General features: G+C 42.1%; 2 protein-coding genes across 3 annotated transcripts; one reads left to right on the top strand and one right to left on the bottom strand.

The window, feature by feature from the left end:
- The first annotated feature begins 96 nt into the window (after positions 1-96).
- On the top strand, positions 97-12251 carry tmem276b (transmembrane protein 276b). Its single transcript, XM_071381767.1, has 4 exons — positions 97-721; positions 6064-6177; positions 6656-6793; positions 8833-12251. The coding sequence occupies exons 1-4, from the start codon at positions 319-321 to the stop codon at positions 9078-9080; spliced, it is 903 nt and encodes a 300-aa protein (XP_071237868.1). The 5' UTR covers positions 97-318; the 3' UTR covers positions 9081-12251.
- An 890-nt stretch (positions 12252-13141) lies between these two features.
- On the bottom strand, positions 13142-24313 carry LOC139563262 (growth arrest-specific protein 2-like). 2 transcript variants are annotated; one of them, XM_071381763.1, is made up of 7 exons: positions 24091-24313; positions 23087-23196; positions 21828-21969; positions 19688-19751; positions 19044-19560; positions 18670-18777; positions 13142-13869 (listed from the first exon to the last, which is right to left on the bottom strand). In XM_071381763.1, the coding sequence occupies exons 1-7, from the start codon at positions 24299-24301 to the stop codon at positions 13657-13659; spliced, it is 1365 nt and encodes a 454-aa protein (XP_071237864.1). In that variant the 5' UTR covers positions 24302-24313; the 3' UTR covers positions 13142-13656. The 2 variants fall into 2 exon arrangements, with proteins under 2 accessions (XP_071237864.1, XP_071237865.1); XM_071381764.1 differs by lacking the exons at positions 23087-23196; positions 24091-24313 and adding an exon at positions 22059-22346.
- Positions 24314-27502: the final 3189 nt, after the last annotated feature.

The raw sequence follows: 27502 nt of genomic DNA, 5'->3' as shown, positions 1-27502 counted from the left end.
TAGTTTCTTCCCATCCTACTGAAACCCGAGAGGAGAGAGAGTGCATTGCATCACTACCCACTCCTCGCAGCATTGGTCGCCATCCATCCCCTCTCCTCTTTCCAGTACCAAAACAGATGGTGGAAAAATCATCACATCTGCCGGGACGCACGACAACAATAGACAGCATCTAGCCCAAGAGACCCGGGGCGTCCATCATGTTTGCTGTCCAGAGCTCCATGAGGGTGTGAGCGCCTTCGGGATTTTTGACACGGGGTACCATCACGGCAGCCGAGGATTCTTCTCGCGACTGTCTGGGCTCTCCATCGAGTGGGGAAGATGGCCGCCATGAAAATTTTAACCAGCAGTGGGCTGTTCTTAGCGTTCTGTGCGTTGGGGTTGCTAGCCATGGCAATCTGCACCGACTTTTGGTATGAGACAGATGCGCGAAGACACCGAGAAAGGTGTAAAAACTACGCCAACAAGAGAAACGACCCGGGGTACATCTATATCTCAAATAGCAATCTCCCCCTCCAGATGCCCCCAAAGGGCATTGAAAGGAAAGGTAACAGTCCAAGTGCCGGAGCACAGCCTCTTATTAGGGAAAAACGGCACTTTCTGGCCGCAGCGTCAGCTATGGAGTCCCACTGCAGTCGCCAGTTCAATTCAACCATCTCTGGGCTCTGGAGAAAGTGCCATCGAGATGGATTTGACCTGGAGACAGAGGATCTCATATATAAAGGTAAGGTTGCTACAGCTAATAGCCTACATCAGGCCCTGGTGTGGTACTGATGCTGCTCACTGAGTGTAAGCTTGATGCTCAGATCCAAGCTCAACACGATCATATTGATACACTGGGCATGGGATTAACTGATGCTCATAACTGCCACTGTAGGGCCGTTACCATAATAATATTTTACAAGAGGGGCGTTTGTTCATCATTGTAAACTACAGTAGCAAATAAATAATCAGTAAATCATCTAGATGGAAATGCCAGTCGTGTACGTGACACCGAAGACGTGACACTTGCGTATTTGTACGCTTTGTGTGTACAGCGCTGTCCATGGTGCTGAATTTATTTTCAGGCTTTGCGCCCAGTCCGTTCGCCTAGCAGTAGCATATTAACGCGGAGGAAGGGGGTCTTCCCTTATAAATGCGAAACGGTTTTGTCTCAGGTGCTATTTGGACTGTTCGATTTTGCTGAGTGCATTTGGCATCTGTTACATTAAAATACTAGATCATGTGTTATGGGTGATGCGTTGATTGTCACGGGGGAGACCGAGAGAAGATCAATGACTGAATTATTGATAAACATCCTGCTTCGTGGGAATTTTGAGCTGCAAGAGAGGAAATCACAGTGCATGGAACTCTCGCAGAACGGCCTCGTCCGACACACAACAGCAGGGCTTTCTGTGCAATGCCATGAGGCGTTCATGCCTGACTACTCTGAGATTCTGACGAATGATGAGCGAACAACAGCATCAATGTTAGCATAAACACAGTACCTTCGTTCAAGGAAATTCAGGACACTGAATATTTTTGAGAATTCCCCACAAATTATAGCATGTTTGTTTACCAGGATGTTTTCCTAATGTATTCAATCAGATTCAAACTGTCCAGAGTAGGCCTAGAGGACAGTGAAAACATACATGTTCATGGGTTGTTCCACGAAAATAAAGTTCCTTTTGCATCCCTTTGATATTTTAAGTAGAAATTGTGCACTAATGTTGAATTTTAAAAGCCTGTTATATTGAACACATCTTTACATTTTTATCAAGAATAAAGACTGTGGTGCCAATATTCAGCATTTTGACATGTCCATCTATGCACCCTCGGTGACTTCTAGGAAGATTTTAACCCACTTGACCCCAAAATGTATCCAAGTTTTCAGCATCATCGTAAAGCCCTAATTATTTTTGTTGCTTTGAAAAAATAATTTCTGAACATTATTATTTATTTTATGTGATTAGTGATTATTTTACGTCCGTCCCTCATTTTAAGGTCAACCCTGTTACGTGAACTGAGCTCTCGTTTTTATATGGTGAAACTATCCATTTTTCAAAACATTGAACATCTAATAGTTGAGTTGAGTTTATTTTATTTTTACAGGGACAGTGCACATTAATCAACATTGCAGTAAAAGTGCCAGTTTTAGCCAGCCGGCTAATTTTCAACCGCAGTCCCTAATAGATGGGTTAGCTGACAACGTCACGAAAACGATGCTCGCGATTCAATGGGGCAGAAGTCTGTGTTGTTATTCTGGATGGCCAGCTAAGGACAATGACAAGCTGCCATGTGGGGAATCATAGGTGGCTCGTTTCAGCTAGTTGTATCTTGTTCTTGATACCAGATCTTGTTTTGAGGTGTTTTGACTGATGTCATGTCTATGCCAATATGGCTCAAATTTTCTAGCTAGCCTTTCTGGGACCGGGGGCAGTATTGAGTAGTTTGGATGAATGAAGTGCCCAAAGTAAACTGCCTGTTGGCCCAGAAGCTACGATATGCATTTAATTGGTAGATTTGGATAGACAACAGTCTAAAGTTTCCAAAACTGTTAAAATAATGTCTGTGAGTATAACAGAACTGATATGGCAGGCGAAAACCTGAGGAAAATCCATCCAGGAAGTGCCATTATTTTGAAATTGGTGTTTTTCCATTGAAAGCCTATCCACCATATAAAGGGATATGACCCAGATTGCGTTCCTTATGGCTTCCACTAGATGTGAACAGTCTTTAGACATTGTTTCAGGCTGTTATTCTGACAAATGAGGGAGAATGACCACTTTGAATGAGTGGACAGTGGAAAGTCCCAGAGCTGTTTGGTGCATATTGACAATGCTATTGTCCGGTTGAAATATTATGAGGGATGATTATAAACATCGTTTGACATGTTTCTACGAACTTTACTGGTACTATTGGAATTTTTCGTCTGCCTGTTGTGACCGCCTTTGAGCCAATGGATTACTGAACAAAACATGCCAACAAAACTGAGGTTTTTGGACATAAAGAGGGACTTTATCGAACAAAACAAACATTTATTGTGTAACATGGAGTCTTGTGAGTGCAACCATATGAAGATCATCAAAGGTAAGTGATTAATTTTATCGCTATTTCTGACTTTTGTGACTCCTCTACTTGGCTGGAAAATGTTTGTATGGTTTTGTGTGCTGGGCGCTGTTCTCAGATAATCGTATGGTTTGCTTTCGCCGTAAAGCCTTTTTGAAATCTGACACAGCGGCTGGATTAACAAGAAGTTAAGCTTTATTTTGATGTATTACACTTGTGATTTTCTGAAAGTTAAATATTTATAATACTGTAATTTGAATTTTGCGCTCTGCAATTTCACTGGATGTGTCGAGGTGTCCCGCTAGCGGCACACCTTTCCCAAACAGGCTAGCTAACCAACAACTGTAACGATCTATTTGAGAAACAACAAGTAAGTGCTCATTGTGCAAATGTATTTGTTTTCAATAAACTTTGGAAAGGAAATATAGTTTACGTGTTGTCAACAATCTAAGCCAACCCTGTCTGCTTTGCCCCATAGCTGTGCATGCATTTTGTTAAACAACCATCCCATCTATAGTAAAATCATAGTGTAAAAGCAGGTGAGCTGGTTCTCCTTTTTTTGCCTGTTTTGTGGTGGAAAACTGAGCGGGTCGAGCATATCACGTCAACCCTAGAAATGTTTTAACAATGTTATTTTTTTGGGTGTAGCTTGCATTTAATTGCCATTCTCTGTTTCGCACAACAATCTTCCATTCCCCATGTCATACGTGGATGTATGGCTGACTTCAACCCTGTTATGGTCAACCCTGGCACTTATTAGGCACTTACTACAGTCATTTCTTTTATTTAACTTGAGATTTTTATTTTTATTATGTTGAACATGTGGTCTTAATGACAGAATGCTACAATTAGGTGAAAGCAAAAAAATATATCTGTAACGATTTTTCTCCTCCTCGTCTGAGGAGGAGCATGGATCGGACCAACACGCAGAGTGGTTAGTGCTCATATTGATTTAATCAAAACGAAACTGAACACTTACAAATACAAAAAACAACAAACGTGACAAAACCGAAAACAGTCCCGTGTGGCACGAACACTGACACGAGATACAAACACCCACAAAACACACGTGAAACCCAGGCTGCCTAAGTATGATTCTCAATCAGGGACAACGATTGACAGCTGCCTCTGATTGAGAATCATACCCAGCCGAACACAAACACCCCAACCTCAGAAAATCACACATAGACAAACCCACCCAACTCACGCCCTGACCAACTAAATAAACACAAGACAAAAGAAAACAGGTCAGGAACGTGACAATATCATCCTAAAGTTACACTTCTCAAAAGGCACCGAATTGGTGGAACGACCCTCATGCTGAGGTAAACAGTAACTGTTGTCAGAATTGTGGGAAAGTGAGCTGATTTCTTTGATAGAATAAGGTAATCTGTAGCATATCATAAATTGACAACAAAATCCACTACACCCTCAGGTTGAATTGCATTGAGACACATAGGCCCACTGGACAACATGATATTCTCTCTAGTTGCTCCCTTGTTTATCAGAATGATGAGTTGGTCTGCATCTGCAGACACCTCACAACTCACACCTCAAAGTGTCTCTATAGTGAAGATAGTAGGTCTGTATACCACCATCACAGTAATAGTGATATAAGTAACTTGGTGGGACCAGGTGGTAGCCACTAGCCAGATATGTTTGTGATTCAATGCTACATCTATGGCATGAAAACAAACGACAGATGAGTTGGCTTAAGCATAAACAGATCTGGCTACCACCACACTATGAGACCAGAGCACATTGAAAGTGATTAATTTGGCCAATACTATAGATTCTCCTCAGTAACTGGGACATGGAACCCAATCCAGAAATGTCTATTTCTTCTCTCAGGCTGCTATAGTTCCATATGAGGGTGTGAACTGTTGGCTCCATGTTTTAGCCTGCGTACAGTACTTTTGACTTCCTTAGCTTCATATAGCTGAATGTTTGCAGCTGAAGTCCAGGTGTTCTAAGAGTGGAGCTTCACACTGTGACTTTTGACAACTCTATCACATTTGGTAGGTCAATACCAATGTGTTGGGGATTTCCCTGCCTCAACATTGGGTTCTCACATTTGATTACTTGTTTTTGCTGCCTTTGACCTAAAATGTATCAAATAATATTAGCGAGTAGGTAGTCAGATCTGCTACTGAGCAAGTGCTCAGTAAATTGGTCTCCATCCATAGCTCTTGATCTTGAGGCTCATACAATGTTAGATTTTGCAGAAGTAGTCATGGGACATAAATGTCTCACCGCTCATCTGGATGTATTGTGCTTCCCCACCGAACATGAGAACAATGAATTATGTATTTCTGTACTCTGAACTGAGTGAACTCAATGCTAATCCTTGTCAAACCCTTTTTTGAACATTCACACTAGCTCATGTTTTCCTTTTTGATTCTTCCTCTTGTTTATGCCAGAACCATATAGCCTTTTCCGTTCATGGTGACTGACTAGGCTTTATGGCAGGGGTCTTCTTCCACACTTACAAAACCACATCATGAACATATTCCAGCATAAATCTCCCTTCTCCCTGATCAAACAAGTAACTGTTGGTAAATCAACCACAATAATTACAGTACACAACATCCAGGAATATGTGAAGATATTTGCAATAATTTGAGCATAGGTGGTCTATCTCATCGCAGTGATATGATGAAACAGTAATGCAACTCTCGTCTCTTCCTGTTGTAATAATTAGTCTGGATACCCACCTCGCACTGAGAGATAATTAGAGGCTGATCTACATGAATGATGCCGGATGCTGTTTCTGCCCTGAATCACAGCTAGCTGTCTCTCACTTTGAGAGGCACACTGAGGATATTGCATGATGACATCATTCACAGGGACACAAAGGACTCATAACAATCTTTCTCTTTTAGAACTACTGTAGTGTCTACATGCTTAACTGAGTCACCATATTCAGTGTGGTTGAGTTTATTGTCTGCAAAGCAGTCTGTTTTATCAAGATCTTATCAAGACTGTGTTTCTATCATAATCATAAACTCTTTTCTTCAGGATTGATTCAGCGGTGCATCCCAGTCAAGTATCACTACTCTTCCTCCATCCTTCCGCGGAATTTACCCATCAACATCACCAAGACCATCCGTCAGGATGAGTGGCATGCACTCCGTAAGTCTGAGCCTGTCTGTCTGACTGTCTGTCTATCTAATGGATGTCTTACTGGCTGTACAGTATGTCTGGACTCTCCCTGTGTTCAATCATTTTCTCTCTCTCTGTCTATCTCTCTAGTTCTCTTTCTCTCTAACTGTTATCTCAGGATCAAATACATTTTAAGTGGCGGCCATTGAGAGCAATTTCATCTTCTTGTTATCGCTGTTCACCCCTCCCTGTCGCCCTCTCTAGTTTTGATATCCTTCAAAAAGATAAGGAAGATTACATGGTTCTATGAAGGAAGTGACAGGGATTTGTAAGGGTGTATGGCTCTATTTGTGTCAGGAATATTTCGATGTATCATATGCCGAGAATATGATTGTGCAGACATTGCATGTCTGTGCTGTGCATGCTGTAGATCCCACTGGGCCTCCTGCTCTGACCTCCACTGTTCTTTGTCCACTAAAATGACGGAGGTGTGTGTCTGTTGGTGCAGATCTACGCAGGATGACGGCTGGCTTTGTGGGCATGGCCGTGTCCATCATCCTGTTTGGCTGGATTATCGGAGTGCTGGGCTGCTGTCAGCAGCATGACCTCATGCAGTATGTAGCTGGACTACTCTTTCTCATGGGAGGTAAGAGCTGGCTCCTCTCTCTGTTTGGTGTGTGTGTGTGTGTGTGTGTGTGTGTGTGTGTGTGTGTGTGTGTGTGTGTGTGTGTGTGTGTGTGTGTGTGTGTGTGTGTGTGTGTGTGTGTGTGTGTGTGTGTGTGTGTGTGTGTGTGTGTGTGTGTGCATGTGTGTCTTTGTTTGATGCATTGTGTAGACTACGGTAGTTGTGGGTATATGGGCTTGTGTGTGAGAGAGAGCTACAGTGGGGCAAATAAGTATTTAGTCAGCCACCAATTGTGCAAGTTCTCCCACTTAAAAAGATGAGAGAGGCCTGTACTTTTCATCATAGGTACACTTCAACCATGACAGACAAAATGAGGGAAAAAAATTCAGAAAATCACATTGTAGGATTTTTTATGAATTTATTTGCAAATTATGGTGGAAAATAAGTATTTGGTCACCTACAAGATTTCTGGCTCTCACAGACCTGTAACTTCTTCTTTAAGAGGCTCCTCTGTCCTCCACTCATTACCTGTATTAATGGCACCTGTTTGAACTTGTTATCAGTATAAAAGACACCTGTCCACAACCTCAAACAGTCACACTCCAAACTCCACTATGGCCAAGACCAAAGAGCTGTCAAAGGACACCGGAAACAAAATTGTAGACCTGCACCAGGCTGGGAAGACTGAATCTGCAATAGGTAAGCAGCTTGGTTTGAAGAAATCAACTGTGGGAGCAATTATTAGGAAATGGAAGACATACAAGACCACTGATAATCTCCCTCGATCTGGGGCTCCACGCAAGATCTCACCCCATGGGGTCAAAATGATCACAAGAACGGTGAGCAAAAATCCCAGAACCACACGGGGGGACCTAGTGAATGACCTGCAGAGAGCTGGGACCAAAGTAACAAAGCCTACCATCAGTAGCACACTACGCCGCCAGGGACTCAAATCCTGCAGTGCCAGACGTGTCCCCCTGCTTAAGCCAGTACATGTCCAGGCCCGTCTGAAGTTTGCTAGAGAGCATTTGGATGATCCAGAAGAAGATTGGGAGAATGTCATATGGTCAGATGAAACCAAAATATAACTTTTTGGTAAAAACTCAACTCGTCGTGTTTGGAGGACAAAGAATGCTGAGTTGCATCCAAAGAACACCATACCTACTGTGAAGCATGGGGGTGGAAACATCATGCTTTGGGGCTGTTTTTCTGCAAAGGGACCAGGACGACTGATCCGTGTAAAGGACAGAATGAATGGGGCCATGTATCGTGAGATTTTGAGTGAAAACCTCCTTCCATCAGCAAGGGCATTGAAGATGAAACGTGGCTGGGTCTTTCAGCATGACAATGATCCCAAACACACCGCCCGGGCAACGAAGGAGTGGCTTCGTATGAAGCATTTCAAGGTCCTGGAGTGGCCTAGCCAGTCTACAGATCTCAACCCCATAGAAAATCTTTGGAGGGAGTTGAAAGTCCGTGTTGCCCAGCAACAGCCCCAAAACATCACTGCTCTAGAGGAGATCTGCATGGAGGAATGGGCCAAAATACCAGCAACAGTGTGTGAAAACCTTGTGAAGACTTACAGAAAACATTTGACCTCTGTCATTGCCAACAAAGGGTATATAACAAAGTATTGAGATAAACTTTTGTTATTTGATATTAATACTTATTTTCCACCATAATTTGCAAATAAATTCATTAAAAATCCTACAATGTGATTTTCTGGAATTTTTTTTCTCATGTTGTCTGTCATAGTTGAAGTGTACCTATGATGAAAATTACAGGCCTCTCTCATCTTTTTAAGTGGGAGAACTTGCACAATTGGTGGCTGACTAAATACTTTTTTGCCCCACTGTATATGTGTGAACACATATAGGTTTATATAATAAGATGTACAATAAATCATGACATCTCTGTAAATGGAGTGTGAAGATGTTACCATTTATTGTCTGGCTGACCCACTAGGCCTACCAACATAGGAATGACATAATACTGTATATAGTTCATTGAAGTTGCTGTGAATCCCATACATTTCCGTTTGTCTCCTTGTCCTCCCTCAGGAACGTGCTGTATCATCTCCCTGTGTACATGTGTGGCGGGCATCAACTTTGAGCTGTCGCGTTACCCACGCTACATGTATGGCCTCCCAGAGGATATTAGCCATGGCTACGGCTGGTCCATGTTCTGTGCCTGGGGGGGCTTAGGCCTCACTCTGCTGGCTGGTTTCCTGTGCACCCTGGCCCCATCCCTAAGCACCCCCTCCCGTACAACCGTCCACAAGCCCAGGCAGGAGAACGGAACCGTGTGATGGGACTGTGTGACTGGCCCACAAAGCGCACAAATAAGCAACACCCATCCAACTTCGTCCAACGTTTTTGTCCAACCACCATCTCACCTCGTCCCCCTTCCCTGTCCATACCACCTCTGTCATCCATCTGAATCATGAGTGTACCAGAGAAATTGTACATGGGAGAACAGAGCAAAGACAAACCACACCAAACTGTACTATTTACTGTACATCTAAGACACAGAGCAATGGCCCCCAGAATACTTTGGGACATGGCAAGACCTTTTTGTTGTTAAACGTTTGACTACTAACTCTATGGCAGCCTAAAGGCGACTGTTTGTCTGTTTTTGTTTTCAAGAGGAATTGTCTTAAAATGGTGCTCTCTTTTAACACACACAACACAGAACACAGTCCAAAAGCTTAGAAAGAAACAACAAGCATCTCTAAATGGAACAAACCAACAAACAAGAAAACGTGGCAGAGCATCCTGTCATCATTCCTCTTTTAGTCGGGTGGTCTGTACTGTGTTTGTTATTGTTCGCAACAAAAATTATGCTGGCATAAACTGTCCGTTGTTTTGAATCAGCTGACTGATGTCAAGCATTATCCCTAGGAAGCATTATCCCTAGGAAGGACTTTACAGTTTAAGCCTAAAACCTGCTTCTTGCAGCAGAGAACCAAGAGCACAAACTGGAAATGGCAGGGGTGGAACAGCAAGATAAAATACAGAACTGTGCTTTTGAAGAGCAAATCTTTCAGCGCTTCTATGATTCAGTATGTACAAATGCATCTCTACGTAGATTCAGGTCATTGTTTGTATAAAGTAACTCTTGAATAAGATTTTTTTTCTGTTTGTTTCGAGGTAACAATGGCAATTTGGGTCTTCAGTGATGTTGTTTGCCGGAATAAATTGTATGCTTCATGATTAGAAGAATAAGAGTGATCGCAAGGCGCATTAAGTACTGTTTGAGAGTAGCAGAGGCAGTTAAAGGTCCAGTGCAGTCAAAAATGTGATTTGTCTGTGTTTTATATATATTTCCACATTATGCGGTTGGAAAATACTGTGAAATGCTGATAATGCCATTATAGTGTAATCAGTTTTCCCCTCCCCACTCAGACCATTCCCAGAACGTCCTAGCAAAAGTCTTGCTTGAGAAATTGCTCTTTGCTAAGAAGCTATTTTAATTGAAAACAATCACAGTAAGGTACTTAATTATTACCCAGAAATGATTTGATATTGAAATAAGAACATCTGCATTGGACCTTTAAGAAACAGTAAATATTGTATGTTGAAGGACGGGGTTCAATGTAAAAAAAATGTAACCTTCTGGTAACACATTCAAACTTAGAAACAATGACAGACAGTAATTTACAGTTATAAGTGACAATACCTGCCGTCTTGGATTTGGCAGGAATTGAACGGCAGACACCAGTGTTGGACTTGCATTTAATGTATTCTGGCACAAAAACCTTCACATAGCACAACACATTGTATGTAGCAAGTATCAATGCATTAAGTGATTTGGTTTGTGTGAATTGCTGCAAAATGCAGGTATTTGCACAGCATAGATTCCCAAAGCTTCTGTTAAAGTTTATCATTGAATACATGTCTTATTCAACATTAACATTTCTGTTAATATTCTTCTGTAAGTGAAAATGGGTAATGTTGAGATTTACATTGAGAGAGCAGTAGGGCTGTAAAAAGTCATACTTAATATCATGTTTACATCAGTAACACCGCTGGTATGTTGTTTTTTCCAGTCTACCAATCCTTCTGTCCTCACGTTTGAGGCAGGGGTGTCTGCTCTTGCCCATAGCTGTTCTTTGTATTCCTCCTCAGTAGGGGGAGACTAGGAATCAGCTTAGGTCTCTTGGAGACAAGACCAATCATGTGGCATCTTGTAAGCAGACAACATGATGTCCTGTTAAAGCATCATCTGCATCACTTCAGTATGAAGGATCCCTATTGAGTCGACCACTTTCCTGAATGAATTGAGGGAGCTCACCATTTCTTAATTTCAGTGCCACTTTTGCCCCAGGCAACAGGCAGTCTTACTGGCCCTTTGCAGAGTCCCCTTTGCAATTCATAGAGACAAGGAGAGGTCAAAAGGCCCTCATTTGGGTAACATTTGATTAATGTACTCTGTAAGTGCACAGTTCTCGCAAGACTTGAGAGGTATAATAATGATACAAGCACACTTGTGTATTACATAAAGGGTCTGGGATGAAACTCAGGCCATGTTGGGAGTTTGTTTGTGGCAGGTCTGGGTTCAGGCAGGCTTCGGAGGCTAGCACTGCACATGAATTAAGATGGAATTACAGGTAAGATGGAATTGATGTGTTTTGTGAGTACAGAGTACTCAAGTAACACTGTTTTGTTACCTATATTTAAAAAAGCACTCATTGTGACACTTTTTCAGCAGTGTTATGAGGTGAGGTGATGAGCTATAACCTTTCCAGTGAATTAGTATTTGACTGTAGATAAAAACATTGCCTCAAAGTGACTACAAAGTGAAACATCCCAACATTGTTACTACATGTAGCACCACCTCAGACTTGTAAAAGAGTTGTGGATATTGGTGGTGTTCTGCTGCCATTCTGAGCTCATCCACAGTCTTCTCCTCCAGCTTATATCAACACACATGTACAGGTTTTGTCCCTTAGATCTCTAAATTGGCCAATGGGATTGAATGCATGGATAATTGCTACAATAAACAATACATTTGTTGCAATTGCGTTGTTTGAATAATGATAAAGGTTTTGTTGCTAAACCGGTTGATAGAGAAATATCTGGGTAGCATAGCAAGATTTCTGAAAAAGTAGTAAAATGGCCACATAAAAAAGAATGAGAGAAGGGGTAAGCACAATATACAACTTGAATGCAAAGTGACAGCAAAGTACTTCTCTTATTGGGACTTCTAGTGTTTCATGAGGAACTGGAAAGTGTTCAGCGTGAGCAATGTGGGACACTGTACAAATGCCACAATTTCAAGTGGCACCTCTTTAAGTAGCACTGCTATGATTTTCTACAAGTCATTTATACTGGTTCAATCCACGAGGATGGAGAAAGACGATTAAAAAACATTATAGTCTCGCATGAGATCATTATGGTTCATTTCTTTTAATGTATTCAAACTTGTCCATTTTTTAATCTAATTTATTTTACTGAAATAAAATGTAATTAATGTACTATTCTGAAGTCAACTGTGTCTGTATATTTCATGTATTTTAGATGTCTATGTCATCCTATGTCACAACAGAAAAACACTGAGCTTAGGTAAAGCTCTTCCTGTGAACTGCCCATCTGGGCTTACATGTACACTATTTCCCACTCATGGAGAGTATAATCAAATAGGCTATTATGGTTCTTGAAACCACAGCAGTAAAGTTTTGGTTGGACATGTGGCTCATTTATCAGAGGAATTACACGATTGCCACGATTTCACAATAAAAAAACACCATCATCCATCTCAGTTTGTCTTTCATCAGTGTGTAGCACATATTCATTCTCCAAACTAATACAGCATTTATGAGGTTTTAAAAACAATCCCATGGATGTTGCTGACATCTGTCAGTTAGTGAGCTGACACTGATTTAGTCCAAATGCTAGACTTACTTTAAGTGGACCTCAGTGGATTAATTCCTTTTAATAATATTAGGCTGTGTTTAGACAGGCAGGCCATTTCTGATCTTTTTTCCCACCAATAGGTATTTTGACCAATCACAGATCTTTTCACATTAGATCATTTTTAGGGCTGATCTGATTGGTCAAACACATATCATAATTATGTCGCATGTCTAAATGCAGCCATAAAGGCTAAGAAACCCTGGGCTAGGTGTTGCTTGTCCCATCTATTGCTTATGACACAGTGCCACCTAGAGGAGAGTTGGGTATTTTCTGGCTATGTCCTCTGTCGTGTTAATTCCAGTAACTGAGGAAGAGTCAAGGCTGCAGGGTAGCAGCTAACCATTGAACAACTGACTACAGATAAATTCATAGTTTACATGGGCATGAAAAAAGGTAAAAATGTGATGTCATTACATGATATTCAATCAGAGTACATTCCAAAATATACATAAAATACTGAAAAATAAACATTTAATAAATGATCCCTATATCGTCTTCTCTCAGGGTACTATCAAAAATATATTTTAGTACAATAAAACAATTCTTATAGAGAAATGACTGGACAGTCTTGAGATGAGCCCTCATCCAACATATTAAAATACATTTATAAACACCATTAACCCTCAGCTATACTAGCCTTTCTGGATCAACTGTTTTAAAGACTACAGGATCGATTTTTACAGATAACATCACTTTTTCAAACTAATCTTAAAAATAACACCATACCAGGTATTTTGTTGAATTCCTTTAGATGATAAAATATACCTTTCTACATACATGTGAGCCACTAAACCCAACCTACCAGATATATATATATATATATATTTATTACACACCTCTGGTCACTAGGCAATAGCTTTCATTCAAATAAATCTCCAGAAAAAAACCTTGATATGCTCAGAATAACCAGGAAGCTTCATTGCTAGGTTGTGGTGTCAGTTATCTGTTATGGTTGAACAGATTCATGTTTTATTTCTTGGCACGGTAGTGTGCCCCCACCACCATGTAGCTGTCTGGTGACAGTGGTGAGAAGTCCTTCATGTTGGGGGACTTTCCTTTGGCCCGACAGGTCCTGACCGGGGTGACCGGTGGACTCCGGCAGGGGTCATGCTTCAGCATGTAACATCCCAAGGTCTCCCAGCCTCCCCCGATGCGCACCATCACATGACGCTCATTCAGCATCTGCAGGAAGAACAAGATGGAGGGGAAAGTCAGAAACAGCAGGTACAATAAAACCCATGACTGCTATTCCATTTGAGCAACTTAACCAATTCAACCATATCACAACAAAAGTACTTGTTTGTTGCTCAGTACCTAGCTTGGTTTTGAATCCCCCTTCACCTATGATTTCAAGTAGGCCAAGGCATAGTAACCTTGGAAAATGTTATGATCCACTCCCCAGACTGAAACTGCTCTTGTATGAACCCCCTTCCAATCAAATATTGACCTGTTCCTTCTGCCTGTGTAACAGCTCTCATGAAAGTCAAATGATCTCTGAGCCATAGAAAGAGACAGCTTTGTCAAAATCTCATTAAGCCAAATGAAACACTGCCTCATGACGCCAGCTGAGCACATGCAGTGGACTAATCCACAGATATGCACGCACGGGCACGCAGACACGCACACAGCATTCATAAATGGTACGTTGGTGTGAAGTCACCATGTACATAGTTACACTTAGAACACCCGTGATAGCAGGCAAACACAGACATCAGCACTCTTTAAATCAAGCCCTCTGACAACTACTGCATAGACACCTTCCTCTACACATCACCCGCTGGTCTGGTGCAAATCTGACGCTACCATGGCAACAGCTCTCAAATAATACAGTCAGATTGTAAGAAAATTAAAGCAGCGAAATAGAGACCGCTGTCTCTTTACAAAGCTGTAGCTCCACACAGACATCTAGATTCCCAAGAGGCCTTGCCTGGCCCTCCGTCCTGTCAACACCAGCCCACCCCCTCCTTCCTTATCGCCCATAACCCCTTCATTATGGAACCATTAAGAATGTGATAATACAAGCAGATTTACACCCCTGCTATACGCCTCCTGTCCTCCACTATGCATACTAATGGCGAGATGGACGGTGGAGGGGTGTAAGTGAATACACACACGCACATACACAAGCACCCACGTGCACACAGACAATGCCTGGTAATCCCATTTACCAACCCAAGGCGCCCCTGAGACGTGATTTGCCTCAGCTGTCCACCGGCAGATTAAAATGTTATTGCTGACAGCGGGGTCAAGTTTGACATAACACACGAACACAAGGGTAAGAGGGAGGGAGGGAGGGAGCAGTGGAGGGAAACACCTATTTATGTTTTTTCCATTCATCAACCTTAGGTAAGAGCTGTCCATACAAATGTGGGATAAAATACTGTAGGCTATAAGGATTTGTCTTTTCAGTAGTCTCTCAAAAGCACTATATTTCAAGAGCTCTATGAGGAAAATATATTTGGGTGACTGTATTTAATTAATTACATATGTAACAGAACACTAGTCAACTCAGAACACTAGTCAAAATACGTTATGACTGTTATGGCTCTCAAAACTCAATATTCACATAGTAGAATTATGCAAGTAGACTTTCTCAGCAATTGTGCACACAACCCCCTGCGGCAGACATCTTCTTCTATATAATCAGATTCATTCTAACAGCCCCTGCCCCCCCACACGTGTGCCTTTACTCCAGCCCATAAGCTGACTGCTGGATTCCCCTGTGTCCTCCTTCCCTGGCAGCTCTATTGATTCTCTCTCCTCCCGTTTGTTGTTGAAAGATTCATGAGAATGCTAATAGAGGAAGAGGCCTTCACCCATCATCCACTAGGGGCCATGCTTTAACCATTCCCTTCTGAGGAAAGATTATTGTGATTGCACTGGTCATTACATGAGAGATGGAGTAATTGTATTGGAGAAATTCACATGTATCTCACTCTACGGGAGGATCTTGTCACATGCAAAAAGTGCAGGGACTTTAGTATAACCTAACCACAGTCTCCTACTTATTCTTAAATGAAACTACTTTTTCCTTTTAGGTAACCCCATAGAACTTTAATGATTGCTTAAATGGAGATATGTCTTCTTTTTATAGCAGTCAGACCACTGCTAAAATATAAAGCAAACCAAACAAAGCTCCTATGTGTTCTGATGGAAATAGGAAGTAATGGAAGTGAGATGATATTGTGAGAGGTTTTAATGTCTCCCTTCTTTTCAGTGCCAGACACAGTTACCATCCCTGCTATAAAGCCTGGTGCTTAATTGGGCTTGGAGAAGAAAAGCCTTCCTTTCAACAGCTGAGAATGCTGCATGGAGCCCTCCAGGGCTAGCATGATTGAAAAATCTCCAGTGGAGAGAGGGGGTGTCATACCAGGCCAGGCTTCAATGAGCTGTCTGATTAAATCACACCACTAATGACTTGGTCTTAGTAATCAATAGATTCTGCTCTTTAAAAAGCCAAGCAAACATCACAGGATTCATACATCCAGACAGACATACAGGGGTTATCAGGGCATCACTCCACACATTCACAGGTAACATCTTTACAGGGGAGTGGACTGTAGTGCTCTATTCATACAGAGAAGAGAAGTCTGTTTTTAGTGATTGAGAGAAAGGACTGTGTATCCTACAGGTAGTGCTGTACAGCAGGGGTCTTCAACCTTTTCTTGCCCAGGAACCTCCTCCTAGGCAACCGGCGACCCAGGGACCCCCATCATACATTAGGCGACATTAGAAAGAAAATAAGATATGCTCTTTTCTGGTGTGGATGACAATAATATACAGTATATATATTCTCTTCTTTTTTTGTTATTCACAATGCATTCATTCTGTTGTTGCTAGCGATATTTTTTTTTTTAATATATATATATTTTTACCCCTTTTTCTCCCCAATTTCGTGGTATCCAACAGTCTTGTCTCATCACTGCAACTCCCGTACAGACTCAGGAGAGGCGAAGGTCGAGAGCCATGCGTCCGCCGAAACACAACCCAATCAAGCCACACTGCTTCTTGACACAATGCACATCCAACCCGGAAGCCAGCCGCACCAATGTGTCGGAGGAAACACCGTACACCAGGCAACCTGGTCAGCGTGCACTGCGCCCGGCCTGCCACAGAAGTTGCTAGTGCGCGATGAGACAAGGATATCCCTACCAGCCAAACCCTTCCTAACCCGGACGACTCTGGGCCAATTGTGCATCGCCCCATGGGCCTCCCGGTCGCGGCCGGCTGCGACAGAGCCTGGGCTCGAACCCAGAATCTCTGGTGGCACAGCTAGCCCTGCGATGCAGTGCCTTAGACCACTGCACCACCCGGGAGGCCACTAGTAATATTCTTAAAAACATTGAATTAATACAATTAAATACAATCACTTTTTTATAGTATTTTTTATTTATCTTTTTTTGGACCCCCTGCGGTACATGGGCTGCAGACCCACGGTTGAATACCTCTGCTGTACAGTAATAACAGTTAGGATGGAGATGTTGGGCACACAGACAATCTAAAGTGAAAAAGGTAACGTAGCCTGGCACAAGTCCATGCTGCTGTAATTAAATCTGTAATTAGCAGTTATGCTCAGGAAACCACAGAAGACTAAAATAAGCAAAAGTGTGTTTAGGGGAGGGCATCAGGAAAAATACAGAGCTTCAACAGACATGCAACCAAACCCCAGTCATATGACCTTGGTTGCTGAGAAACACTGAAGGATGAAAGAAAGGAAAAATACAATACCCTGAGCATGAAACCGTCAGGGCACGCATATTTCTCCATTTTGTAAATGTTCGTCCTAAACATACAGCCTCACTGAACTTGCCCATAAACCAACAACATCCCTTGGCTATCCATTTTTATGACCTCCATTTTCTTTGATGTGGCGTAAGGGCATGTTTTCCCATGTTAGACATTTGACTATTACTGAGAAACAGGTGTTCAGTGAGTCTAAGGCAGCCATTATATCTAAATGGGCAGTAAAAATAAGGTGTCTGTTGCTCAGGGAAGAAAAATAGGAGTGCAGTTGTAACTCAGCGTGTCAGTTTATTGACAAAGACAGCTAAATCACATACTGTTATTGAGTAACACATTCTAAGCCAATGGATTTCAATGAGATTAACTGAGCATTAAAACAGTCTTCTGTTGGTGACCAATTGTCCCCAAAAGATGAGAAACAACATACGATTTGGTCTGTCAGCTCAGTGTGGACAGCAGACAGACGATGCTACAGTGTCAGTCAAGGCCATATAGGGAAAGCTTCCACTGAGGAAGCAATTGATGCATTTCTGGTTCATTGAGTCCATAGAGTGCGACCCCATCCAATTATTGGTAAATTAGCTATGGAATTGAATAGTCCATTTCAGAATATATTAGATATGGAGCAACTGAGTAAAATGTGTATTTTGAATATAATCAAGTATAAATGTTAATTTTACATTATAGCTAAGATTTCACTTCTTGTTTAACAAAATAATATAGAATAACTTATTAGTAAGACACATTCAATACATATTAAGACAAATCAAGAAATACAAAACTGGGCATGTTTTAATAATACTTTTTTCCCATTAGAGGGTGTGAACTCAGTCTACCGTTGCCAAGCAACCCTGTATCCCATGGGGCTTTGCCTGGAACAAGTCCTTCTCTATAGATTCCCACTTATTGCAGCTTAGTGCAGCAAACATACCCTCATTGCTCAATATATGTCAATCAACATTCTAAAATGTCACATGATTAAAAAACAAACACATAAGGAAATGCAAAGAATGTAATATGTTGGTATTAAGTCAATACCAACAAATTAAAATCCTTACATTTCCTCGTGTGGTTGTTGGTTTAAATTAATGTTTATGTCCATACAGTATGTGTCCTATAAATAATGTCACTCACTGCTGTATAGAACAATATAAATATAATCTACTTCCATGGTTTCACGCAAATGCCTGAGGTTTATTAACCCCAACAATTAGGGTGAAGGAAGGGGTTTTGACATACTCGTACGTAGAGGACCTTCTCCCCGATACGGTAGCGTCCTTTAGGATGCTTCTCCACAGGGAACTTAGTGGGGCAGCTGCATGGCGGGTCCTCGATAATGTTTCTCACCTGAAACACAAAACATCTCTCAGATAAAGCAAACAAAGACATAACCTCGTCCTACCCGTAGGCTATACCTACCAGCATTATCACCGCTAAGAATGTTTGCTAAACAATTGGAGAGGAAGTCTGGTGTGCTAGACTAGGTCAATACTTAAGATCTTTCCTACGATACAGTCAGTGGGGCAAGATGACACTGATTAGCTACTGTATTTCTCATTACATTGATGGGTAATTCATGGTTACTTTAGGCCTATTTGAGAGTAGGTACTTACTATGTCATCCAACAAGTTGCATGTGCTTAGCGTTTTCTTAGCAGATGATTTGCTTGGACGACGCGCCTTGGGCTTAGGTGAGGGAGAGGGTGATGGTGGTGACGGCAGTAGCGGAGGATGTGAAGGAGGAGGTGGAGAGGGGGAGATAGGGGTCTCTGTAAGGCTCAGGGTTGAGATAGTATCTGTGGTTGGTGTTGTGGGAGGGGTCTCAGTGGAGGTTGTGACAATGGTAACAGATGAGGTTTGAGTGGAAGTTGTGCTAGTGGTGGTTGACGAGGATGAGATGGAAGTTGGAGGAGTAGGGTCTACTGGGGCTTGGGAAGGGGGTGGGCTTGGACTGGGAGGTGGGGTTACAGAAGCAGGGGGTGTAGGAGCACGGAGCAGCGGTAAGATCAAGGGAAGAGTTGTGGGTGAGGGGAAGGGGAAGGCCAGAGGTGATGATGGGGTGAGAGACCCTCCCTCCTCCCTCTCTATCTCTCGCTCCAGCTTCACCAACCCTGGGGGCTCCACACCATACCTGAGAGTGAGTGAAGTGAGACACCACGACTGTTAGACGGTTGGTAAAGAAAGATTCCATGAACTGGGAATAGCGCGGTTGTGCAAGTCTCTGAGTGAATGATGTACACAGAGTCATGACAACTCACCTGGCTGCAATCCTTCCCAGCTCCATAAGACAGAGACACACCTCCCGAGGTTGTTTGTGGAGCACTGCCCATAAAGCACACACAACACATGTCATGGCTAAACAAATACTGTCATATTCATTTGTAAAGCCTGAGGACATGAACAGCAGCTAAATGTGCGTTTACATGAACGCCCTTGACAAACCATACAGACTGTCAGGATGTCAGGACACACAAAACAACCTTCATCCTGCACCAAGCTATTTGAATATCAGGAGGCACACAGACAAAATTTTATATGTGTTTACATTTCAAGAACCACAAACATCACACATGCTACCGATTAACAACGAGTATCTTTCAGCTGCTTGCAAAGATAAAACAGGACATGATCTGTGAGGAAAATGAAAACAAGAGCAGCATTTTGAATACGGGTGAATGTCAGTGAGGACTCAGGAGGGCTTATGCCTTTCTCCAGCGCCCAGCTATCTTTGAAGCTGAACTCAAATCCCTGTAGGCACCAGACACGTGTGTAAAGAAAACGTGGGCATGCAGGCTGAACACAGCACGCTCAATGCCTGTAATCATCCGTAGTCTTCAAAGTTAGGCTCTCCAAAGTGATTAAAATACTTATCAAAACATATCTTGTTCTAAACATGTAATTTCATTTCACAGGGACAGAAGGTGTGGTTTTGTTTTGGAGGGAAAGGAAAGGAATCATGGATATACTGTGTAGTGAAATTAACTTCTCCCAGTAGCCTAACATGAAAAGGAAGCACCACCAAAACACAAAAAAAATGGGAAAAGTTATGGTATTATAGTTCAAATGTGAGACACATTGGACACACCTCCCGACAGTGTCCATAGGTATGAAGTTCCTTGTCATTGCTCTATTCTGTAAATCCATCCCTACACCAGGGATGCAGCAGGGAAGCGGGAGGAGAGAAAGCAGGAATAGAGTAGAGCAGACATAATGCCACAAATACACAGTATACACTTACATGTAGTTGTACGTTGAAGTACAACAATTTAAGCAATTACGTACGTATGAAATTATACAGTATGAATGACTTTAAAATTCCTGTGTCAAACATAAATATTGAAAACTACGGCAGTCATATGTACATGTCCTATCATTCTGAGTGCAATTCACCAATAAGCCAGTTTAGTCAGACTAGGGGGCAAACTGATGTGTATGGTAGTTAAACCTACACATTAACACTCTCAGTGTCACGCATGCCCATAAAGGAACATGCCCAGGTGGAATAGGTATACCGCACACACAGTTAATATCACTAAATGTGGTCAACATGCAATAACTAGTCTCCCATGTTCCTCAGTACTGAAGGCATCAAACAGAAACAGAGGTGAATGAGTGATACATGATCCTAAGACAAGACAATCCAAGTCAGAGAAGAAGATATATCATCCCTCTATTCAAGGTACAGAGTCAGCTAGCACTGTGAGCTGACCTGCTTTCCAGCTCCACCTGAACATCTGTCTCTTTCATTCCCTTTAAACCATCTCACCCACTCGCTAAATCCTCTACAGCTAGTGAGGAAGCATGGCTGGCGTTCTCATAGTGACAGTCACAGATCAAAGCTAGGGAGTCAGTGGAGGACAAAGACAGGTGACACTGGAGTGTTTTCCCAGTGGGGCCATGCTTCTACAGGACAGAGAAGAGGACAATGGGACACAGCACAGTCTTTCCACAGGGGACAGGCTACTAATCCAGAACAGGCACAAGAAAGAAACCATTCCAGAGACTACTGCCAGAGGCCTCCCATGGTCTGATAAGAGGGTATGAGAGTATATATATGGATGAGAGTAGAGATGGGATAGGGGTCGGGAACGTTTTAAAAGCATATGTTCTTGTGACGTGTATGACGTGTATTGTTTCTCAATAAGATTATCTCTGGTAAATCTCTGGACGTTGCACATCCTGAGCTCAGATTAGAATCGGCAGAAGTGTGTTAATGAACTAACTGTAGGGTCTGTTGCCAATTAGCCACACCATTGCAGTGTTCATGAGTTAATCTTGTTGACTCTGACAGAGATTTACAGATTCTCTCTTAGACAACTTGATGGATATTGGCTGTTTAAGTACAGATTTGTGTCCTGTCAGTGCCAGACGGAGATGGACAAGCAAGTAGGCACTCACCCAAACCTTCAGACTCAAACAGGTAAGTCTCATCCACACCAATCTTCCGACACCAGTAGAGGAAGTTGGCAGCGTTGTCCCGGGCAAAGAAAGAGCCAGAAGTAGCATCAGCTCGCCAATGAATCACCCTGCGGACGAAGGGCTGGGGAAAATACACAGGGACAATCACCAAGTCAGTGTCAATACTCCGATTCAGCTCAATACACTGAGTATACCAAACATTAAGAACACCTTCGAAATCGTTCCATAGGGATGCTGGCTCATGTTGACTCCAATGTTCCCCACAGTTGTCAAGTTGGTTGGATGTCCTTTGGGTGGTGAACCATTCTTGATACACACAGGAAACTGTTGAGCATGAAAAACCCAGTAGCATTGCAGTTCTTGACAGAGCCTGGCACCTACTACCATACCCTGTTCAAAGGCACTTATATTTTTTGTTTTGCCCATTCAGTCTCTGAATACACAATCCATGTCTCAATTGTATTATTCCAACCTCATAGTGTGGAAATGTATATAAAACACAAGAAAATCTAATTTTTGACTGCACTGGGCCTTTACCTAATTAACCACCTGGTGATGTCACCAGGCAAGCCGAAACTCCACCCATGCAAAACCTGCTGATTACAAGGTCCTGTGTAGATTGTATTTTCAACCAGCAAATATCAGGAAATAACACTGATCAAATGTTTTCACACTTTTACAGTGTTAGTTTCATCAGCTGTTGAACAATATTTTAAAAACAAAAAACTTGGGCCTTTATTTATTTATTTATGTCTAGAAATGTATGTCTAGAACCATAGAAAGTAACTCCAACAACCAGCACTTGGGCAGATTCTGTGTAAGATTATAAACAATATTGAGTAATTTTGTTTATAAACTTAGGAAACAGTTACTAGTAAACGCAATTCAAGAATGACAATGAAGCGTGGCATTATGCAGTTCTCAGTCAGTATCAGTATCAGCAGCAGCAGCACTCTGAGAAGGGGTGAGGAGAACCACAGATGGTGACTTCAAAACCAGAGACTCTCAGTGAAACATTCTGTCCTTTATTGTCTACTTTCAAGTGATGGCTAGGTTTCAACATAATAAAAAATACACCAAATGTACACCAGAGACAGCTCAATTGCAGATCGTATCTTTAGACTGAGCCACTGAAATACAGACATCTGTATGGCATAAGTAAGTTGATGAAAGATCAATATTCTTAAATGTGATCATGTAATGTATGCTGTCTATGGTCATGTATGTTTGTATGTTACCTTGCCATTGCTGGCTTGGATCATCCTCTCCTGTAGCTCCTCGGCCAGCTGGCACAGCAGAACCCCATTATCCAGCCTGTCCATCAGGCTGTCAGCCGTGACCCCAGAGTCTGTGGTGAGAAATGTCAGTCACCAACACAGTGCTAAACAGATCACAGAAAGGGGAGCCCATTTGACATCAAATAGTTGTCTTACATCATTGTGTGCTTTACATCTGATAATAATGTTTTATAAAAATAAAAAATGTACATGATAAGTGACTATATAGTGGCTACATACTGATCATGTAGAGCATTATATGTCATTACACAGGTGTTTTTGTCCTGAGGGTACTACTCACTGCGATGACACAGATGTACTATACTGCTCCGGCATTATTTGTGAATAATGATAAGGGCGTTGCTCTGGAGTAATGCATTTTTATTATGCCATATTAAACTGAAGCATTTGCTTTGATAATGGGACCTTATTATTAACGACGTCATTCTCATGCAAACTTCCTGGTTGTAGACCTAGAAAATACCTATGTGTGGCTTTGCATTGTTGCAAGTCGATCCCTATGTGTGAGTGATGGATATTATCTAGTCATCTCCCCAACAGGCTGTGACATGTTCAGGCCCTTCCTGACTTCCTTCCAATAATATCTTAACAGGGTTCCTTTCAGTGACCAGACATGCAGGAGTATTTCAAGGATTTGGGTTAATGTGTGCCTTTCCAGTTCAGAACACCAACCAATAGCTATGTCCCCATTATCCAATATAAAAAGTATGATCCAATTTCATGTCCTCGCATAACCTGTATGTCATTGGGTGACATTCTAATTGATGTTCAGAAATGACAAAAATAGGCCTATGTTGCACAAGAATTGAGCTAAACCAATGCATCACATTATCTTAGTCACATTCCTTGTTAAAAGTGTTTTAAAAGCCCCAAACTCGAAGATGGTTACAGGTTTGTTGCAGGTGTTTCGTAACAACATAAAAACCATGTGAAGGTCACCCTACCCAGAAACATGTTGAGCCAGAGAGCCAGGTCCTCTCTCATGGGCAGCAGGCTGGCCTCGTGGCGGCTGGGGAGCCATTTGGTGTACTGCTGTGGGCTCTCCAGACCAGGCCCATCGTGGTGCTGTTTGGGACTGAGGGGGCAACATATTCTGAGCCCAATGAGATGTATTGGACTGTATTGGTTGTCCTCTGTTTCCACCGGACTGTTCATGGTTCCCCCCTCTTTTGCCTGCAGGACAGGAGGAAAAGAAGCTGTTAATATTATATTTCATTCATATTTAAAATATTCTGTATTGTCATTTTTCTAGATTTGCAACATTTGAATATGTCACATCAAAGGAGGGAGTTGGAGAGCTTATTTGTGATGCGACATTTCTATCTGTAAATCAGCTCTTTGTCAGAGGGGCGTCGACCTGTCTGTCAGCCTCTGGTACGTTTTCCTGGGGTTTCAATATTTTCTGTACATTTCTAGTTGTATACGTCAGGACAGTCATTCTGTTTAAAGTTTTAATAGCCTACTACAGCAAGAGTTCAACCCAACTCAAACAAGCTCTAGCCTTTAGTTCATTTGACAGTAAATCTAATGGTGTGGAACACCCTCATTGACCCTAACCAGGCCTAGGAGCACTCCACACCTTCCTCCCAGAGCAGGAGCCAGGACAAGGGCATACAGCTGAGACAGGAGCCAAGCGTGGGCCAGGACGGGGGGGCCTATGAGAGTCATCAACAGAGCACAGTAGGAGGACTGTCCACCAGACTCCCACATGAGCGGAAAGGTTTGGAGTTGGTGGAGGTCCGGACAGGAGAAGGTTTTGGCACAGGTAAAACTCGTAATGGTCTTCAGTGTGGAAACCAAAAGCATGGATGATAAACATACAGACAACATACTAACCCACACAATGAACACAAACATGAACACACATGTACCAACCTTTTGTCATAACTGTTAGTGTAACTGATGTCAGGAAAGGATTTCATAGACAAACATCTAAAGCCAAGAGTGAATCCCCTGGCACTATTCTATGCCTCATTTCTCCTCTTTCCAGACAAGTATTCATCATAAAGGCCAACCCCATGCAGAGACATGCTTTGGCTTCCCGTAATCCCCACAGTTAATCTGCAGGGGTAAGAAAATAACACATGCACCGGGGTTGCAGAAAAGGACTGAAGAAAATATACTGGTCAACTTCAACAAACACTGTTACCATAAGATGCCCAGATTCTATGGTATGTACATAACTTCAGATGTGCCGTTCATTTCAATTGCCAAGAAAATGTGAGTTCTGTTTAAAGTCACAGACTATTGGAAGGTAAAACAAACTGATTGCTGACAGGGACGTAACCCCCACAGAAGCCATCACTCTAATTGTACTGAAAATAGCATTTGTTGATAGGATACACATGTGCAAACAGTATAATTTCAAGGTAATGTCCTATTGTCTTCAAATATTGACTATGGAGCTGTCACATAGGCACCCACATGAAAAAATACAACAGTTTCCTATAGAATTCTACAATAAACTGTAGTATACTGTAGAATACTATACTACACACCGTAGTATCCTTCTATCATGCGTAGTACTTACTATAGAATGTTGTAGTATACTATAGAATACTATAGTAAATACTACAGTATTTAATTTGCATATACCCTGCCCATTCCCCTCCCTATATCACAATTTGTGCCACCCATAATTGAGAAACATACATGAAAAGTATAGACCATATACTGTATTTCCTACAAGTTTTAGAAAAGAGCAGAAGCGCTGAACTATCCGTTCAGAATTTCTCCAGTAGGTTTCCTGAAGGAGAAAGCCTCCACTTCTATGTCAAAGATAATAAAACAAACACACTATAGTAAATACTACTGTAATGTCCGCAAAAACACTACAGTACATACTACAGTACACTACAGTCCGCAAAAACACTACAGTAAATACTACAGTACAGTACATTCCGTTAAAACACTACAGTAAATACTACAGTACACTTCAATCCGCAAAAGCACTACAGTAATTACTATAGTATATATTACAGTTCTCTTTCACTACAGTATTTATACAGTGCATTCGGAAATTATTCAAACCCCTTGACTTTTTCCACATTTTGTTACGTTACAGTCTTATTCTAAAATTGATTAAATTGTTTTTTTCCCTCATCAATCTACACACAATACTCCATAATGACAAAGCAAAAACAGTTTTTTATAAATATTTATAAAAAACAGAAATACCTTATTTACATAAGTATTCAGACCCTTTGCTATGAGACTCAGAATTGAGCTCAGGTGCATCCTGTTTCCATTGATCATTCTTGAGATGTTTCTACAACCTGATTGGAGTCCACCTGTGGTAAATTCAATTGATTGGACATGATTTGTAAAGGCATACAACTGTCTATATAAGGTGTCAAAGTTGACAGTGCACGTCAGAGCAAAAACCAAGCCATGAGTTCGAAGGAATTGTCCGTAGAGCTCCTTGACAGGATTGTGTTGACGCACAGATCTGGGGAAGGGTACCAAAAAATTTCTGCAGCATTGAAGGTCCCAAGGAACACTGTGGCCTCCATCCTTCTTAAATGGAAGAGTTTGGAACCACCAAGACTTTTCCTAGAGCTGGCCGCCCGGCCAAACTGAGCAATCAAGGGAGAAGAGCCTTGGTCAGGGAGGTGACTAAGAACCTGATGGTCCCTCTGAAAGAGCTTCAGATTTCCTCTGTGGAGATGGGAGAACCTTCAAGAACAACAACCATCTCTGCAGCACTCCACCAATCAGGCCTTTATGGTAGAGTGGCCAGACGGAAGCCACTCCTCAGTAAAAAGCACATGACAGCCCGCTTGGAGTTTGCCAAAAGGCACTTAAAGGACTTTCAGACCATGGGAAACAAGATTCTCTGTTCTGATGAAACCAAGACTGTTTGGCCTGAATGCCAAGCATCACATCTGGAGGAAACCTGGCACGATCCCTACGGTGAAGCATGGTGGTGGCAGCATCATGCTGTGAGGATGTTTTTCAGTGGCAGAGACTGGAAGACTAGTCAGGATCGAGGGAAAGATAATTGGAGCAAAGTATAGAGAGATCCTTGATGAAATCCTGCTCCAAAGCGCTCAGGACCTCCGCCTGGGGCGAAGGTTCACCATCCAACAGGACAACGACCTCTAACAGCCAAGACAACGCAGGGATGGCTTCGGGACAAGTCTCTGAAGGTCCTTGAGTGGTCCAGCCAGAGCCCGGACTTGAACTCGATCAAATATCCCTGGAGAGACCTGAAAATAGCTGTGCAGCGACACTCCCCATCCAACCTGCCAGAGCTTGAGAGGATCTGCAGAGAAGAATGGGAGAAACTCCCTAAATACAGGTGTGCCAAGCTTGTAGCATCATACCCAATAAGACTCGAGTCTGTAATCGCTGCCA

Source organism: Salvelinus alpinus, chromosome 33 (assembly GCF_045679555.1).
Source record: "Salvelinus alpinus chromosome 33, SLU_Salpinus.1, whole genome shotgun sequence".
Taxonomy (NCBI): Eukaryota; Metazoa; Chordata; class Actinopteri; order Salmoniformes; family Salmonidae; genus Salvelinus; species Salvelinus alpinus.
The sequence above is the reverse complement of the archived record's forward strand: the minus strand, read 5'-3'. Positions and strand labels throughout refer to the sequence as shown.

What these genes read in the sequence shown, in the direction of transcription:
- tmem276b (XM_071381767.1), top strand. Translation starts at nt 319, where the DNA reads ATGGCCGCCATGAAAATTTTAACCAGCAGTGGGCTGTTCTTAGCGTTC. An exon ending in AGAGGATCTCATATATAAAG is followed by an intron (nt 722 to 6,063) that starts GTAAGGTTGCTA and finishes TCTTTTCTTCAG; the next exon opens with GATTGATTCAGCGGTGCATC. An exon ending in GGATGAGTGGCATGCACTCC is followed by an intron (nt 6,178 to 6,655) that starts GTAAGTCTGAGC and finishes CTGTTGGTGCAG; the next exon opens with ATCTACGCAGGATGACGGCT.
- LOC139563262 (XM_071381763.1), bottom strand. Translation starts at nt 24,301, where the DNA reads ATGAACAGTCCGGTGGAAACAGAGGACAACCAATACAGTCCAATACAT. An exon ending in GTTTGAGTCTGAAGGTTTGG is followed by an intron (nt 19,752 to 21,827) that starts GTGAGTGCCTAC and finishes CTTTATGGGCAG; the next exon opens with TGCTCCACAAACAACCTCGG. An exon ending in AGAAGGTCCTCTACGTACGA is followed by an intron (nt 13,870 to 18,669) that starts GTATGTCAAAAC and finishes TTCTTCCTGCAG; the next exon opens with ATGCTGAATGAGCGTCATGT.